General features: G+C 44.6%; 1 protein-coding gene across 1 annotated transcript in view; it reads right to left on the reverse strand.

Annotated features, from left to right (window-relative positions):
- The window catches only part of LOC123746913 (homeobox protein unc-42), a 64,838-nt gene that overhangs the window by 34,659 nt on the left and 11,199 nt on the right, over window positions 1-18,980 (reverse strand). The window contains exon 2 of the mRNA XM_069319520.1: window positions 17,233-17,285. Within this exon, the coding sequence (XP_069175621.1) occupies window positions 17,233-17,285 (53 nt within the window). The remainder of the gene's footprint in view (window positions 1-17,232; window positions 17,286-18,980) is intronic.

Genomic DNA, 18,980 nt, shown 5'->3' on the forward strand with positions numbered 1-18,980 from the left:
CAAGATACGGGGAATGGACTCAAGTGGTAGAGAATGTGACTTGAAGATGTGCAATGGACTTGAGAGGTAGAGGGCAATTAATTAATAGCACATATGTGACATCAAACACACACACACACATCCCATCTCTGTGTTGCCATGGTGTTACTTGTTATCATTGCCAGTGTTGCCATGGTGTTACTGGTTATCCCACCTGTGTGATATCCTTGCCACCAGACACATACTATAATAAATTTATCAATATTTACAAAAGTTGCTCTCAGGAAAAATTGATCACCGTATGATACACAGGTTATCAATATGATAATGATACACAGTACGATATGTATCCACATCAGGTGCATGTGGATACATATCGTACGTATATGTATGCTATACAAAAATAGGTTAATATCGTACGTACATGTATGCTATACAAAAACAGGTTAATATCGTTCGTATATGTGTGTGTATATGTATATGTATGCTATACAATAACGGGTTAACAATAGCAAGCTGCCAGTATATCGTTCCTTAATCCCCCCCCCCCAATCAGTACATAAAAAAATCAATACACGATTTGTAATCAACTCGAATTGGTAATCCTTTGTAAATCGCCCGTTCTCAAAGAGCCAGCTAAGGGGATTACTGGGATTTGGAAGGCATGTTGAGGTGGTGAAGTGCACTCGAGTCTCTCGAGTGGATCGTAGCACTTGAGTGGTGGGTGTTACACACTCGTGGGATATGTGACACTAGTGAACACTTATGGATGTTGTCCCATTTTCTTCAGCTTGAGAGAAGTGTTTGTGTTGATTATGGAGTAATGGGATTGGGATTGGAGTTGGGATTGGTGATTGAGCTCGAACAGTGGGTTCTATCCACTCAGTGGGGCCAGAGAAATGGGTTTAGTATTGTCATGTGACAGGAAAAAGATGCGCATGAACAAATCCACAAGGGCCGTGAAAATGATTCGAACTTGCGTCCGAGAGCATCCCAGACACTGCCTTAATCCGGCCCTTGTGGATATGTTCATTTGATGCATCACGCAATTGTGATTTCTGTGTGTAAAGATGTGCATGGACGTTTAACTCAAGGATATAGAGCAAATATATCCTATATACATTTGTCTACCATATATATTCCATAGTAGCCTACCACAGCCTATCATAGAAGATTGTGAGTATCGTGGCTTGGACAATTTTGTTGCATATTGAGCACATCATATGCAATAATTAAGCAACCTGTCTTAATAGAACGTCGCATTTTGACGTATACTCTAAGGGCAAAAAATGGTCTAGAAAATGGTATAGCGGCTCGCAAAATTGATATACTGTCCCGTTTTCTGTTTTGGGTCCTCAGGTAGGTTAGGATAAAGGGCACTTTAGTACGTCAGTTTCTTGACGTTGGGAAATCTTAGGAGGACGAGCTGAATTAAGAATATTTTAGAGTGTTGTATTTACTGTTCTACGTAAGGTATTTCGAGACGACTTAAACAAGGAGATGCACCGAGGAATAATATTGGAACCTCAGTTTCTAAAGACTTATTTGTTTTCCCGACTTTATTGGCATTATTTGTCTTATCAGTCATCCCGTGTCACGTGACGTCACCCATGCCAGGTCTTGTCATTTTCTGAAGGGAACTGTCAGGAGAAAGCGTCTAGCCATTACGACTGTATAGCACTTGGAAGGGGTCAGGATAAGGATTTGGGATGGGACGGAGGGAAAGGAATGGTGCCCCAATTACTTGGATGGTGGCATTTTCTGAGACACATCTTGTTTACCCCCGAGCCTGATCACGTAATGTCTTTGTTGTTTCCCATTCTTATATTGCTATGCAACATTTATGGTGGGTCATTAACTTTTGTCACCATGGCTATGCAACAGTTATGGTGGGTCATTAACTTTTGTCACCATGGCTATGCAACAGTTATGGTGGGTCATTAACTTTTGTCACCATGACTATGCAACAGTTATGGTGGGTCATTAACTTGTCACCATGGCTATGCAACAGTTATGGTGGGTCATTAACTTGTGTCACCATGGCTATGCAACAGTTATGGTGGGTCATTAACTTGTGTCACCATGGCTATGCAACAGTTATGGTGGGTCCTTAACTTGTCACCATGGCTATGCAACATTTATGGTGGGTCCTTAACTTTTGTCACCATGGCTATGCAACAGTTATGGCGGGTCATTAACTTTTGTCACCATGGCTATGCAACAGTTATGGTGGGTCATTAACTTTTGTCACCATGGCTATGCAACAGTTATGGTGGGTCATTAACTTTTGTCACCATGACTATGCAACATTTATGGTGGGTCATTAACTTGTCACCATGGCTATGCAACAGTTATGGTGGGTCCTTAACTTGTCACCATGGCTATGCAACAGTTATGGTGGGTCATTAACTTGTGTCACCATGGCTATGCAACAGTTATGGTGGGTCATTAACTTGTGTCACCATGGCTATGCAACAGTTATGGTGGGTCCTTAACTTGTCACCATGGCTATGCAACAGTTATGGTGGGTCCTTAACTTGTCACCATGGCTATGCAACAGTTATGGTGGGTCCTTAACTTGTCACCATGGCTATGCAACAGTTATAGTGGGTCATTAACTTTTGTCACCATGTCGTTTTCAAATCAAGATAACACTTGTAGCTCATATAATTGATAAATGACGTAAAGTTATGAAAAATATGAGAGTTGAACTAGCTTCTGCTATAGAGTTACAGATATTAATGATCAGATAAAACATTATATATGTTTTAATAGATATATCTATAACGTATAATTCTTATTATTATAACTAAGATGCCGATGAAAAGAACATGGGATAACTAAGATAACAATATACCTAAAGTATTATATAATATACATAGAAATATAAAAATATATAAAATAAAATATATAAATCAAAACTATACAAATTATAAACTGATATATAATTTTTTAGATATTGTTGGCTACTTATAGTCAGTGTTTATTCTGCTCACACATGTATATACATCAATGATGTCTAGTATGCGCTGGACGGTAGAGCGACGGTCTCACTTCATGCAGGTCGGCGTTCAATCCCCGACCACCATTCCTTCCCCCCGTCCCATCCCAAATCCTTATCCAGATCCCTTCCAAGTGCTATATAGTCGTAATAACTTGACGTTTTCCCCTGATAATTCCCCTCCCTCCCTTTGCCGGAATATTGCAAATATTGAAACATTTTCAACATGGCGGGACAGGTGTCATACAGACACATACAGGTGTCATACAGACACATACAGGTGTCATACAGACACATACAGGTGTCATACTGTGAGCGTCATACAGACACATACAGGTGTCATACAGACACATACAGGTGTCATACAGACACATACAGGTGTCATACAGACACATACAGGTGTCATACAGACACATACAGGTGTCATACAGACACATACAGGTGTCATACAGACACATACAGGTGTCATACAGACACATACAGGTGTCATACAGACACATACAGGTGTCATACAGACACATACAGGTGTCATACAGACACATACAGGTGTCATACAGACACATACAGGTGTCATACAGACACATACAGGTGTCATACAGACACATACAGGTGTCATACAGACACATACAGGTGTCATACAGGTGTCATACTGTGAGCGTCATACAGACACATACAGGTGTCATACAGACACATACAGGTGTCATACAGACACATACAGGTGTCATACAGACACATATAGGTGTCATACAGACACATACAGGTGTCATACAGACACATACAGGTGTCATACAGACACATACAGGTGTCATACAGACACATACAGGTGTCATACAGACACATACAGGTGTCATACTGTGAGCGTCATACAGACACAAGTGTGGGGACTGTAAGGTTTAATGAGTCTGAGGTAATTATGGGGATTTTCGCTCTTATTGTGAGTGATTAGTATGCATATGTGTGCGTTGAGACACTGCTACACAACAGTGAAGTTTGGAGTTTTATTGTGTTAGGGGGAAGTTCAACAGTTGGTGTTGACCGTAAAGTGGTTCATTGTCGTCCAGTTCATGACAGAGTCTTATCACGTTATTGTGGGTTGTTTAAACTGTTATTGTTAGCTGTGTGTGTGTGTGTGTGTGTGTTAACCTTACTCTAACCTTAGTGTAGTTACAGGATGAGAGCTACGCTCGTGGTGTCCCGTCTTCCTAGTACTCTTTGTCATATAACGCTTTGAAACTAGTGTGTGTGTGTGTGTGTGTGTGTGTGTACTCACCTAATTGTACTCACCTAATTGTGCTTGCGGGGGTTGAGCTTTGGCTCTTTGGTCCCGCCTCTCAACTGTCAATCAACTGGTGTACAGATTCCTGAGCCTACTGGGCTCTATCATACCTACATTTGAAACTGTGTATGGAGTCAGCCTCCACCACATCACTTCCTAGTGCATTCCATTTATTAACTACTCTGACACTGAAAAAATTCTTTCTAACGTCTCTGTGGCTCATCTGGGTACTAAGTTTCCACCTGTGTCCCCTTGTTCGTGTCCCACCCGTGCTGAAGAGTTTGTCTTTGTCCACCCTGTCAATTCCCCTGAGAATTTTGTAGGTGGTTATCATGTCTCCCCTTACTCTTCTGTTTTCCAGGGATGTGAGGTTCAGCTCCTTTAGCCTTTCCTCGTAGCTCAATCCTCTCAGTTCCGGGACGAGCCTGGTGGCATACCGCTGAATCTTCTCTAACTTTGTCTTGTGTTTAACTAGGTATGGACTCCAGGCTGGAGCTGCATACTCCAGGATTGGTCTTACATAAGTGGTATACAGGGTTCTGAAAGATTCCTTACACAAGTTTCTGAAGGCAGTTCTTATGTTGGCCAGTCTAGCATATGCCGCTGATGATATTCTTTTGATGTGGGCCTCTGGGGACAGGTTCGGTGTGATATCAACCCCCAGATCCTTCTCTCTATTTGATTCTTGCAGGATTTCCCCTCCCAGATGATACCTTGTGTTCAGCCTCCTGCTCCCTTCGCCTAATTTCATCACCTTACACTTTCCAGAGTTGAACTTCAGCAGCCATTTTCTAGACCATTCCTCCAGTTTATCCAGGTCATCCTGTAGTCTCTGTCTATCTTCATCCGTCTTGATTCTTCTCATAATTTTTGCATCATCAGCAAACATCGAGAGGAATGAGTCTATACCCTCTGGAAGATCGTTCACATATATTAGAAACAGGATGGGTCCAAGTACTGAGCCCTGTGGGACTCCGCTGGTGACATCTCGCCACTCTGATGTCTTCCCCCTCACCGTTACTCGCTGTTTCCTGTTGCTTAAGTACTCCCTTATCCACTGGAGCACCTTCCCTTTTACTCCTGCCTGTTGCTCCAACTTTTTTAACAGCCTTTTATGGGGTACTGTGTCGAAGGCTTTTTGGCAATCCAGGAAAATGCAGTCGGCCCACCCTTCTCTTTCCTGCCTAATTTTCGTTGCCTGGTCATAAAATTCTATTAACCCTGTGAGGCACGATTTACCATCTCTGAACCCATGTTGGTGGTGCGTTACAAAGTTATTTCCCTCCAGATGCTCTACGAGCCTTTTCCTCACGATCTTCTCCAGCACCTTGCATGGTATACAAGTTAAGGAAACTGGCCTGTAATTCAGTGCCTCTTGTCTGTCACCCTTTTTGTATATTGGGACCACGTTAGCTGTCTTCCAACTTTCTGGTAAGTCTCCTGTTTCCAGTGACCTGTTATACACCATAGAGAGTGGCACACTTAGTGCTTCTGCACCTTCCTTTAGTATCCATGGTGAGATTCTATCAGGCCCAACAGCCTTTGTCACATCTAGCTCCAGCAGACACCTTTTGACCTCATCACTGGTGAGGTCAAATTCCTCCAAGGTTTCCAAGGTTGCCGCCTCCTCATTTAGTGCAGGGGCTTCTCCTTGTTCTATTGTGAAGACCTCCTGGAATCTCTTGTTGAGTTCTTCACACACCTCCTTGTCATTCTCTGTGTATCTGTTCTCCCCTTTCCGCAGCTTCATCACTTGTTCCTTCACTGCTGTTTTCCTCCTGATATGGCTGTGGAGCAGCTTTGGTTGGGTCTTGGCTTTACTCGCGATGTCATTTTCAAACTGTCTCTCTGCTTCCCTCCTCACTCTGATGTACTCATTTCTGGCCCTCTGGTACCTCTCCCTGCTCTCTGGTGTTCTGTTATTTCTGTAGTTTCTCCATGTTCTTTTACTCAGTTGTTTCGCTACCTTACATTCCTGGTTGAACCATGGGTTTTTCTGTTGTTTTTCGTTTTTCTCCTTTTGGACGGGGATAAACCTGTCTGCAGCTTCCTGGCACTTTTGGGTGACAATATCCATCATGACCTGCACATTCTTGTCTCTAAGTTCTGTTTCCCATGGTATTCCCATTAGGAAGTTCCTCATCTCGTCATATTTTCCTCTTCGGTAATTCAGTCTTTTCCCCTCCACTCCCATCCTTGGATAGGTTATCCCTACCTCCACCAAGTACTCAAAGGTCAGTACACTGTGGTCACTCATTCCTATGGGGGCTTCAACTTTGACTTCCCTTATTTCTGACTCATTTAGGGTGAATATTAAGTCGAGTCTAGCTGGTTCATCATTGCCTCTCATTCTTGTGGGTTCCTTGACATGCTGGCTCAGAAAATTCCTTGTTGCCACTTCCAAGAGTTTAGCTCGCCACGTATCTGCACCACCATGTGGGTCCCCATTCTCCCAGTCTATCTTTCCATGGTTGAAATCACCCATGATTAAGAGTCTTGAGCCATTCCTGCAGGCAACTGAAGCTGCTCTCTCTATTATATTAATAGTTGCCATGTTGTTCCTATCAAACTCCTGTCTAGGTCTTCTGTCATTTAGGGGAGGGTTGTAAATGACTGTCACTATTATCTTAGGTCCACCCATTGTTATAGTTCCTGTTATGTAATCTCTGAATCCGTCACAGCCCGGAATTTCCATCTCATCAAAACTCCAGTCCTTCCTTATCAGCAGGGCCACTCCTCCACCTCCTCTCCCTTCCCTCTCTTTCCTTACTATATAGTAGTCCTTTGGAAACACAGCATCTGTTATGACTCCTGACAATTTTGTTTCTGTTAGTCCTATTACATCAGGGTTTTCTTCTTGCACCCTTTCTGCCAGTTCACTTGCTTTATTGGTAATCCCATCAATGTTTGAGTACATTACCTTGAAGCTCACTTTCTTATATCCAATTTCACCCACACTCCCTACAAGTGTAGGAGGTTGTTCTATGGTCCTTGCTACTTGGGTAGGCTCCTCCTCCTGTGAGGTAGTTGCCAGGGGTTCAGGGGGAGGTGGGGTGGGGGGTGGAGGGCTTAGGTCTTCCTCAGGCCTGCTTGGGTCAGGAAGAAGTCCTGGGGGTGAGGGAGCAGGGATTGCTTGGGGAGAGGGCACGCCCTCCTGCGGTGTAGTTGACAGGGGTTTGGAGGGAGGTGGAGTGGGGGATAGAGGGCTTTGGTCTTGCTCAGGCCTGCTTGGGGCAGGGAGAAGACCAGGGGTTGGGAAAGCAGGGGCTACTTGGGGTAAGGGGAGGGGGAGGATTTGGGTTTCATGATGGGCATTATGCAGGGGCAAGGAAGGGTTTGTGCTGGGGGGTAGAGAGGGCCCTATTGGGTGGTGGACTGGGGTGTTGCATTCCCCCCTGGGGTTCCTGGGTTGCTGGATTGGGGTTCCCCACTCCCCTCTGGGATTGGTGGGTTGGAGGCTGAGGTTCCCTGGCTCTCTTCCCTCTCCTTGCGCCTTTTCCTTGCATCTGCTGCCCTTACTATCTCGTCTCTGGTCATGTCCCTCTGAACATATACCTCTTTGTAGTTCCTTGCATGCCTCAGTTTGTTCTTCCTTACTAGAATGTCCTCTTTGATGTCCTCGCTCTTGAATACTACCTTGATCAATCTTTTTTTGTCTCTGTTGTACTGGCCAATCCGGAAAAACTGTTCTATGTCTCGTTCAGCCCCTTCCATTCCTATCTCCTTTAATATCCCTGCCACTGCAGCTTTGTCTTTAGTCCTCGTTTCCTCCCTTGTGGAGCCCTCTTGTTCCTTCACACCTACCACTACTACAGCTCTTTTCCTTTCCATTAGCTGGCTTGTGCATCTAGCTGCCTCCTGTGAGGTTACTGCTTTCATTACAACATCCTTGACTGTGGACATTGCTCCTGGGCTCTTGAGCATCTCAGCAAAGGTTGGGCCAATTGTAGGGGTCCCTGCCATAGCTACATCTCCTGGCACCTGGGGGTTGGTCCCCTGGGCCAGAGTCTGAGGAGGGCCTGTTTTTAGGCTTTTTATCTCCTCTTGTGCTGCACTTAGTTCTATCTGCAGCTTACATATAGTTTCCCTCAGGTCCTTCAATTCCCCACTGACTTCCTTCCATGCCTTAGCAATCATCTCCATGAATGACTCGTCCAGTCCCTCTCCTCCAGCTTCATTCTGTTGTCTTACCATCCCGCTTGACCTGTGTGTGCGTCTGTATGTGCGTGTGTGTGTGCGTGTGTGTGTGTGTCCGTGTGTGTCTTTGTGTGCGTGCGTGTGCGTGTGTGCGTGTGCGTGTGCGTGTGTGCGCGTGTGCGTGTGTGCGTGTGCGTGTGCGTGTGTATGTGTGTGTGTGTGTTGGGTGCGGGGGTGTTTGTGTATAGGGGGAGGGGTAGGGGGGTGTCTTGGGGCAGTGTAAGGCGTGGGAAGGTGTGGGGTGAGATGGTGAGCGGTCACCAGGGTATCATGTGTCAAGCCCCACCCAAGTACCACCCAAGTGAGCCACGGAGTTGTATATTTGAGATATTGAGACCTACTTTAAATTAGGTATTTTAAGTCACTCTGTACACCTTATTGATGACCTAGAGAGGGGTACCTACCGTCAGCTCACCCCGAGCAAGCACGCCTAGGTGAGTTTGAAGAGATGTCCTTATGACGGGGTTGGTCGCTTGCCCTCTCCTCTCTCTGGTATCAATGTTGTCTCCACGTGCTCCTGTTGTCTCCACGTGCTCCTGGTAACATTCGTTCCTATCTTCCTCACTGGTCGTCAGCCACTATGTGCACTTAGCATACGATCCTAAACGGTGCACACACTTCGGGGGATCAATCACTAAGTATGCTACAAACCGCTTCACAACACATTACTCAGCAAAACAAAACGTAGTGTGTGTGTGTGTGTGTGTGTGTGTGTGTGTGTGTGTGTGTGTGTATGTGTGTGTGTGTGTGTGTGTGTGTGTGTGTGTGCAAGACCACACAGACAGGCACAGTACACAAGCTTAGGCTAGCAAAGCTACTTTCTACTAAATTCATCATTAAACATGAAAGCTCTGTACAAGATTTTGTTCTACACTGAGCGCATTGTAGATGCTTCCCTGAAGGATGTTAAAGTGGGCTTGTTGCTCAGATACTCCTGACTAACTTCATCAAGGTTTGGAGTCTCCTCCATTACCACTGCTCCCATTACTTGTTATGCCCAAGTGGTTGGGGTAGGAATAGGAAGATAAGTACCTGTCGGAAACGGAAATATTGGGTATCTTAGTGTCGGGGGGGGGGGGGGGCAAGCGCCCCCTCCACTGTTTTCTCCCTGTTAAGAGCCTCAGTTTTTTTCGTAGCTTTATTTTGGTTTACTGAAAATATATGTTGTCAAACGCATTAATGCCAAACGTATATTTTACCAGAAATATATTCGATCTAAAGTATATTTTGCCAAAAATATATTTGACTTAAAGTATATTTTACCAAAAATATATTTGACCTAAAGTATATTTTACCCAAAAGCAAACTCTATCTAAAGTGTATTTTACCTAAAGTATATTTTACCATAAGTATATTAGGTTAGGTTAGGTTAGACTTGTTGGGTTACGTTAGGTTAGGCTAGGCTAGGCTAGTTAGGCTAGGCTGGGTTAGGTTAGGTTAGGCTAGGCTGGGTTAGGTTAGCTTAGGTTGGGTAAGATTAGGGAGATTTTTTTAATCTGTTGGCGAACAGTTTCGTGTATGATTGACGTGTATTCGATGTATTTAACAAGATCCAATAAGCTGTGCAAATTTATATTTCTTGGTATAATTAGTTTATTCTTATCTTTCAATTAATATTCTCATCATTGTAATTTTATGGAATATGTTTTGCCAATATAAGTTTCACCGCTCTAAATGTAAACTCTTAAGTTTATCACGGCTGTATACCTCTTCACTCCAGCCTCAACTGTATTGATTGGTTTACATAACTAACACAACTTCTAAATCTAAATAAACAACTTTCTTTTAGATTTTATCTACAGCTGAACGGATAGTCTGTAATTAGTTACTGAATGAAGGTCGGTACTCTATTCAGTGGGTATTTTTTGTCAATCAGGGAGCCAGAAGCAGTTACACAAGTACTTACGAACGTGTACATCTTTCCTCAATCTTTGACGGCTTTGGTTACATTTATTAAACAGTTTACAAGCATGAAAACTTCCCAATCAACTGTTGTTATTGTTATAAACAGCCTCCTGGCGCTTCGGAGCTCATTAACTGTTTAATAATTGTAAACAAAACCACCAAAGATTGAGAAAAGATGTACAGGTTCGTAAGTGCTTGCGAAACTGCTTCGTGAATCTGGCCCCTTGGTGAATGTAAGTTAGACCATTCACCTGGGCTGTAGGAGATTCGAACCTCGGACCACAAGTGTGTGAGGCCAAAGCTCTATCGACAATTTGTTAAGTGTAGATGATAATTTATATGTAAGGTAGTCTTCGTGGCATTGATGAGTTGTTGATATAAGCTGATGCATAGTTCTGTGTGCCAGTATTACATTTGTTTAGGAATAAATACATTTTACCTGAATTTACCTGAAGGAGGCACCATGTCTAGTGGCCCCGATGGGGCGCAGGAAGCCGGCAACTTGTCAAATTTTTACCCCCCTCAATCCCTCGGTATTTCTGAAGATCCCTCCACATTATTCCGTTGGTTACTGGATGATATTATAGATTAGTTGGTGACCACAGCGCTGTTGGTGGTGGTGGTGGAGAGTGGTGGTAGTGAGGGAGTGTGGTGGTGGTGAGGGAGAGTGGTGGTAGTGAGGGAGTGTGGTGGTGGTGGAGAGTGGTGGTAGTGAGGGAGTGTGGTGGTAGTGAGGGAGTGTGGTGGTGGTGAGGGAGTGTGGTGGTAGTGAGGGAGAGTGGTGGTAGTGAGGGAGAGTGGTGGTGGTGAGGGAGTGTGGTGGTAGTGAGGGAGAGTGGTGGTAGTGAGGGAGTGTGGTGGTAGTGAGGGAGAGTGATGGTAGTGAGGGAGTGTGGTGATAGTGAGGGAGAATAGTGGTGGTGTAGAGTAGTGTAGAGGGACGGAGGTAGTGTACAGGACCGTCAGCACACAGGACCAACATCTGGATCGACCCCCGAATGGTTCGTTAGTCGTAATAAGATCATGGGGGGAGGGCTGGCTCGCCTGATGACGCCCCTCCTCCACTCTCCCTTCCATCTACCCTCTATCCTCGCCAACCATCCACCCTCCCTCATCCATTGGTCTCTTCTCCTTCCCTACCTCCCTCCCTCTTCCTTCCCCCATCTTCTCTACCTTCCACTGCCAACCATTTTTGTCTGCATTGTGGCTATTGCGGCGTCGGTGGGGCTCTCTCTCTCTCTCTCTCTCTCTCTCTCTCTCTCTCTCTCTCTCTCTCTCTCTCTCTCTCTCTCTCTCTCTCTCTCTCTCTCTCTCTCGCTCTCTCTCTCTCTCTCTCTCTCTCTCTCTCTCTCTCTCTCTCTCTCTCTCTCTCTCTCTCTCTCTCTCTCTCTCTCTCTCTCTCTCTCTCTCTCTCTCTCTCTCTCTCTCTCGCTCTCTCTCTCTCTCTCTCTCTCTCTCTCTCTCTCTCTCTCTCTCTCTCTCTCTCTCTCTCTCTCTCTCTCTCTCTCTCTCTCTCTCTCTCTCTCTCTCTCTCTCTCTCTCTCTCTCTCTCTCTCTCTCTCTCTCTCTCTCTCTCTCTCTCTCTCTCTCTCTCTCTCTCTCTCTCTCTCTCTCTCTCTCTCTCTCTCTCTCTCTCTGACAGCCAGGTCACCCCTATATATATATATATATATATATATATATATATATATATATATATATATATATATATATATATATAATATATATATATATATATATAATATATATATATTCGAACCCTGTACATCTTTCAACAATGACAGCGGCTTTGTTTACAAGTTTACGAGTAGTTTACGAGCTTTGAAAATTACACAATCTATGGTTATTATTGTTGTAAATAACCTCACAGTGCTTGTTAGGTGGTAGTCTCTGGCTGTTGACCCATGTTAGCCGGCACCGGCGCTGTGTCAGGTGATGGTAGGTTAATTACCTTACCTATCTTCAGGTGAGGTTCGACAGCTAAGCCCCATCTTCATTAATTCCCACGACTAACGTGACCTGTTGTGTGATATTACCTGAGTGGTTACCTGCTGACAGCCAGGTCACCCCTCAGTGCGATTCGTACAAGAACTACCAGTAGTGTCAACTACCAATTTTTTTGTAATAATGGAGGAATAGGTAAAGAATATGTATTCTTACAGTTGGCGAATGGTTTCAGGGAAATATATTCTTACCACTGACGAAATGACATTAAAATATATTTGTACTCTAGGCCGTCAACAGATAAAACTGGAAATATATTCTTCATGCCTATGACACGTAAGACAAACTTTCAAGTACAGTTTCTTATCCAAGACAGAGACGGAAACTTGGTAATGTGATCTTGCCAGTAAGAGCGCCTCCGTTCTTCAAGGGTCTAAGATCTTGCATTTACAGATATTCGTAAATTGTAATTGTTTCCTTCTGAGACAAAGACGGATGTATATGGTAAGAGGTTTTTGCATGCCAAGGTCGTACACTTGTGCCACAGTTTGATGGATCTTCCCCCGACCTTGTACACAAACTTGAGTGTATGATTTTGCTATATGGGAGAATATATATATATATATATATATATATATATATATATATATATATATATATATATATATATATATATATGTCGTACCTAGTAGCCAGAACGCACTTCTCAGCCTACTATGCAAGGCCCGATTTGCCTAATAAGCCAAGTTTTCCTGAATTAATATATTTCCTCTATTTTTTTTCTTATGAAATGATAAAGCTACCCATTTCATTATGTATGAGGTCAATTTTTTTTTATTGGAGTTAAAATTAACGTAGATATATGACCGAACCTAACCAACCCTACCTAACCTAACCTAACCTATCTTTATAGGTTAGGTTAGGTTAGGTGGCAGAAAAAGTTGGGTTAGGTTAGGTTAGGTAGGTTAGGTAGTCGAAAAACAATTAATTCATGAAAACTTGGCTTATTAGGCAAATCGGGCCTTGTATAGTAGGCTGAGAAGTGCGTTCTGGCTACTAGGTACGACATATATATATATATATATATATATATATATATATATATATATATATATATATATATATTAACTGTAGCATTGCAATAAAATATAATAAAATAAAACAAAATATATATAAAAATAATAGGGGTGGTAGGAGAAGAAAAGATTAAAGTGTTCAGTGATAATCTACAAGGTCTTCTCTGAATACTCTTTATTTTCTTCTTCGAGGCTGTGGGTCCCTACAATTGCACCAGAGGTGGTACCTCTCTCTCACATGACGAGATGTCACCAACAGAATCACACATGGGTAAAAAAATTGGAGTAATCTTAAACAAACAGACCCACACATGTGGAATAAAAGTGGCGACATTTCGCGCCCAGAAAGGACCGAAACGTTGCCACTTTCATGCCTCTCACATGTGTAGGTTCAGTTGTTTGTTTCAGTCACATTTCAGTCACATTATTGTGACTTAATCTTTGCATAGTGTAATCGTATTTATATAAAAAATCTTTGCATAGTGTAATCGTATTTATGTAAAACATCTACCAGAGGGATATACTCCTTCTCTATGTTTGCTGATGAAAGAGCTCAATAGGGTGTAGTATAGCAAGAAACTTTGGGACGACCCGGGAATCGAACCCGGGCGCGTAGGACTAAGACCCCCGAACGCTGTCCACTCAGCCACGAGGCCATCCCCAGACCTGACTGTCTGTGTGTTTTAATACCATTTATGTGTTGTTACCGTTCGTGAGCGTATATACGCCGCTATCAGTGCCTTCCTACGTCATCTGAACGCGCGTACTGTCTGTATTGTAATAAAGTCAGAATATAACCAAATGTTCAGTAAAGATCAAATCTATCCTTACAGTCACTCATACTCTACACAAATCTGATTACCGCAGATTTCAAGCTTAATTAATTGATGCAACATTAGCTAATACCGTTGTTTAAATATTTAATCCAATTAAGTTTAGCCAATCGGGTTATGCATTATCACCGGTAGAGAGTATACAACACTGCCAAGTGTCAGGGATACTTCGTGGCCATTGGCTTTTAAAGCTTACTTGAATTTCCTTAATGTACTAAGCATTAAGTAGACACAATGGGATGGAAGGAGGAGGGTAGAAAGAGCCTAAGCTACTCTATCCCTTTGAGATGTATTTTTTCTTGTCTCAATAAACATACTTGAATGGAATGGAACCCATATCCCCAGGGCGCGCCTAGTGATATCCTATTGCAAGGCCTTAATATTTCCTCATAGATACACATTGTGATATCATTTTGCAGATGTTGAGCACTTTGAACGTATGGAAAGTTCAGTAGAACTTTGTTTTAAACCCTTTTACCCTGTCGTAGCTTAGTCGATTAAGGCAGTGTCTTGGATGCTCCCGGACGCAGGTTCGAATCCTCGTCACGGCCCTTGTGGATTTGTTCGAGTTAAGAATGTTTTGCCACAATGACTGGCTCTGGATGTGGCCTAGTTAATTAGCGAGAACCCAAATGTGTTCGTTATGTACGCGTGCAATACAGACACATATTCACGAAGGAAATATGTAGGATTTGTGTTAATTGTCTCGGTTTGCTAGTAATCTTTGCCTACAATTAGTTGTGTGTGTGATATTAACTATATAGACTAGTATCAAGTATTGACTACTATAGCGCCTATAGGCACCGCTTCTGTAAACTATATTACTAAACTAGATTCGAGTGGTGTTGCTTAAACTAAACTCTAGTGGTAAACTAGAGTTTAGATAAGTATACCAGTTGTAGATAGTAGCAATTGTTAACTATTGAATGTTAATAATTAACAATAATTATTATTAATAATTATAATGTTAATTAATAATTATTAACTACAAGTAATTATTTACTTCTAGTATCTATAGATTATGGCTACTTATAAATATCTACTAGCGACCGTTTGCTAGTAACTACAGACTGCTAGTAATTATATGTTGATAATTATCATAGATAAGCAATTGCAGAGCCTTAGCAATTTAATAGTAATTTATAGACATGTGCAAGTGTATTATAGAGACATGTGCAAGTGTGGTATAGAGACATGTGTGCCTTGTGTAAGTAGATACACTTAAAACTTGACAAGTTGCCACATTAAAGGTGATAGTATATTGGACACACTCCCACGACTGCGTTCTGGCCGCTGTACCTGTGGGGGTGTTCATGGTAGGCAAACAAGGCCTATCAAGGTCTACCAGGGCCTACCAGGGCCTGTACCTCTCCCCGGGATCCTTGTGAAGTACAGTGTGCAGTGTGGTGGGGTAGGGAATTCTTGGGGATACTCAAGTAGCAATATGCAGGCAGGATTTACTGCTGGAAGGGTGGGTTGGGCCTCTACAGGAGGTGGGACCTGCTGTAGAGGCTCTAGGTACCAGGGGGGAGGTAGGAGGGACCGCTAGGGGCGGGGAGGGGTGGGGTTTCGACGTGCTGGTGCGCTGTGCGGCGCGTCGAATACTCCCGCTTTGCCGCCACCGCCGCCGCCACCTGCCGCCCAGCGCTCAATGCCGCCACCGTCTGCCGCGAGCGAGTTAATACGCGGTAATCTAGGATGAGTCCGATTATTGGGCGGTGGGTGGAGGTGGGTGGCGATAATCCGTGATAAGTGGGTCTGAGCGTCACTGTATGCCGCTGATGCTGCTGATGTTTGTGTAGATGACCGTGATCTGTCCTCCCTCTCATCCTTTCCACCCCTCTTCCATCCCTTCCCTCTCTCTCCTCCGCTCCCTCCTTGCCATTCCTACTCTCCCTCACCCCCTCCTTCCTCGCCTCGCCCTCCGACCATATGTACACGAAGAGCGGCCTGTTCTCCTCCAGCTCCGCGCGTGTTGGGTTATGTTGCTACATCCTCGTGATGTTCCTGCTGCAATGTTGTCTTCACACCTGTGTGGTGTCAGTGCTCTGGCCCATACAAACAGTCTGATATTCTGGCTGGTATTTATGCTGGTGGTGGTGATATTCATGTAGATGTTAGCGGGCTATCGTCGGGTCACCCTGCAGACATCTTCGTTGGGGTGATGGGTCATTGATTTGCAGGCAGACAGTGGTGTGTGTGTGTGTGTGTGTGTGTGTGTGTGTGTGTGTGTGTGTGTGTGTGTGTGTGTGTGTGTGTGTGTGTGTTACACATATTACCTGTTACACATATTATAACACATATCCCCCCACATTACAGGACCCGTTACCAACTGTTTTACATTAGTAGTGTGACCAACTAGAGCTCGTGTGTGTTAAACAAAACCTTCCCCCAGGTGGACCCTACCAACGAGGACGCTAATAATGTTATTATTTTAATGTTTAGTATATTATTTACATACATGATTATTTAATAACGGGTCCAGTCACAAGTGTGTCGTCGCCTTTCCTGACATGCTTTGTGCTCTAAAAATACTACACACCAACAATGTTTTATATTTTTCTCCCCTAATACTCGGGTATACATATAAATAGGACGGGCTCGCCATAGACCGTGCTACTTGGAACTTTGTTCCAGGTAGCGAATCTTAAACAACAACAACAACATATAAATAAGCATAGGTATTAGTTCTGCATTACACACAGAAATCACAATAGCCTGATGCATCAAATGAACAAATCCACAAAGGACGTGCCGAGGATTCGAACCTACGTCCGAGAGCATCCCAGACGCTATTGGGACGTAAGGCAGCGTCTGGGATGCTCTCGGACGTAGGTTCGAATCCTCGTCACGGCCCTTGTGGATTTGTTCATTAGTTCTGCATCTTACAGATGCCTTAACCATCCTATGGGTGATTGGTTGCCTAAATGATATGTGACATTGTCTGTGATTGGCCCGACTCCCGTCGAGTGGGCGGTGACGGAAGGGTTGCAATTGCATGCCTGCCTACAGTAGGTATACCTTGGAATACCTTGGAATACCTTGGTGTACCTTGGGATACCTTGAACTCTTGGCTAAGATCCGGTAAAACACAGTTGAATTCAATTATAATTTGTGTTTATTGATACGTCCTTACACTGGTGGGTGCTTATCACGGACACGTGTGGTGAGGACACGGGAGCTGTGGACACGTGTAGTGAGGACACGGGAGCTGTGGGCACGTGTAGTGAGGACACGGGAGCTGTGGGCACGTGTAGTGAGGACACGGGAGCTGTGGACACGTGTAGTGAGGACACGGGAGCTGTGGACACGTGTAGTGAGGACACGGGAGCTGTGGGCACGTGTAGTGAGGACACGGGAGCTGTGGGCACGTGTGGTGAGGACACGGGAGCTGTGGACACGTGTAGTGAGGACACGGGAGCTGTGGACACGTGTAGTGAGGACACGGGAGCTGTGGACACGTGTGGTGAGGACACGGGAGCTGTGGACACGTGTAGTGAGGACACGGGAGCTGTGGACACGTGTAGTGAGGACACGGGAGCTGTGGACACGTGTAATGAGGACACGGGAGCTGTGGGCACGTGTGGTGAGGACACGGGAGCTATGGGCACGTGTGGTGAGGACACGGGAGCTGTGGACACGTGTAGTGAGGACACGGGAGCTGTGGGCACGTGTGGTGAGGACACGGGAGCTCTGGGCACGTGTGGTGAGGACACTAGTGCTGTGGGCACGTGTGGTGAGGACACTAGTGCTGTGGGCACGTGTGGTGAGGACACTAGAGCTCTGGGCACGTGTAGTGAGGGCACTGGAACTCTGGGCACGTGTGGTGAGGACACTAGAGCTCTGGGCACGTGTAGTGAGGACACGGGAGCTGTGGCCACGTGTGGTGAGGACACGGGAGCTCTGGGCACGTGTGGTGAGGACACGGGAGCTCTGGGCACGTGTGGTGAGGACACGGGAGCTCTGGGCACGTGTGGTGAGGACACTAGAGCTCTGGGCACGTGTAGTGAGGACACGGGAGCTCTGGGCACGTGTGGTGAGGACACGGGAGCTCTGGGCACGTGTGGTGAGGACACGGGAGCTCTGGGCACGTGTGGTGAGGACACGGGAGCTGTGGGTACGTGTAACGAGGACACGGGAGCTCTGGGCACGTGTGGTGAGGACACGGGAGCTCTGGGCACGTGTAGTGAGGACACGGGAGCTGTGGGTACGTGTAACGAGGACACGGGAGCTCTGGGCACGTGTGGTGAGGACACGGGAGCTCTGGGCACGTGTGGTGAGGACACGGGAGCTCTGGGCACGTGGTCTGGGCACCAACAGGTAAATATTACCAACGGAACAATAGCTTTTATAAAAGCTAGTAAAGCAAGATGTTTTAAGTTGTATCCCTCACGTCGTGTGGGGCCTTCCGGTGTGATGACATTAATAACATTATTGAGGCTGAAGAGATAAAGTTATTAATATTATGAGAAAGACCCAATTTATGTTTGTTTTTAAACACAAATTATCTGATGTAACGTACAGCCTTTCTCATGTGTGCGTGTCAACGCTTACGTCGACCAGGCTCTCAGTCACAACTTAGGATGGAAGCAAGTCGATGTTGTTCCAATACAACAGTTCAATACATAGGAACGTTGTATACAACACCTTGAGAAAGGACTACATCCGAAATTTTTTTTTTTTTTAATACATTTAAACATAAATTTATTCTTTCATTCATCTTCATTTAAGAACTATGGCAGTGTAGTATGTTCTTCAATAACATTATT

This window comes from Procambarus clarkii, chromosome 93, assembly GCF_040958095.1.
Source record: "Procambarus clarkii isolate CNS0578487 chromosome 93, FALCON_Pclarkii_2.0, whole genome shotgun sequence".
Classification (NCBI taxonomy): domain Eukaryota; kingdom Metazoa; phylum Arthropoda; class Malacostraca; order Decapoda; family Cambaridae; genus Procambarus; species Procambarus clarkii.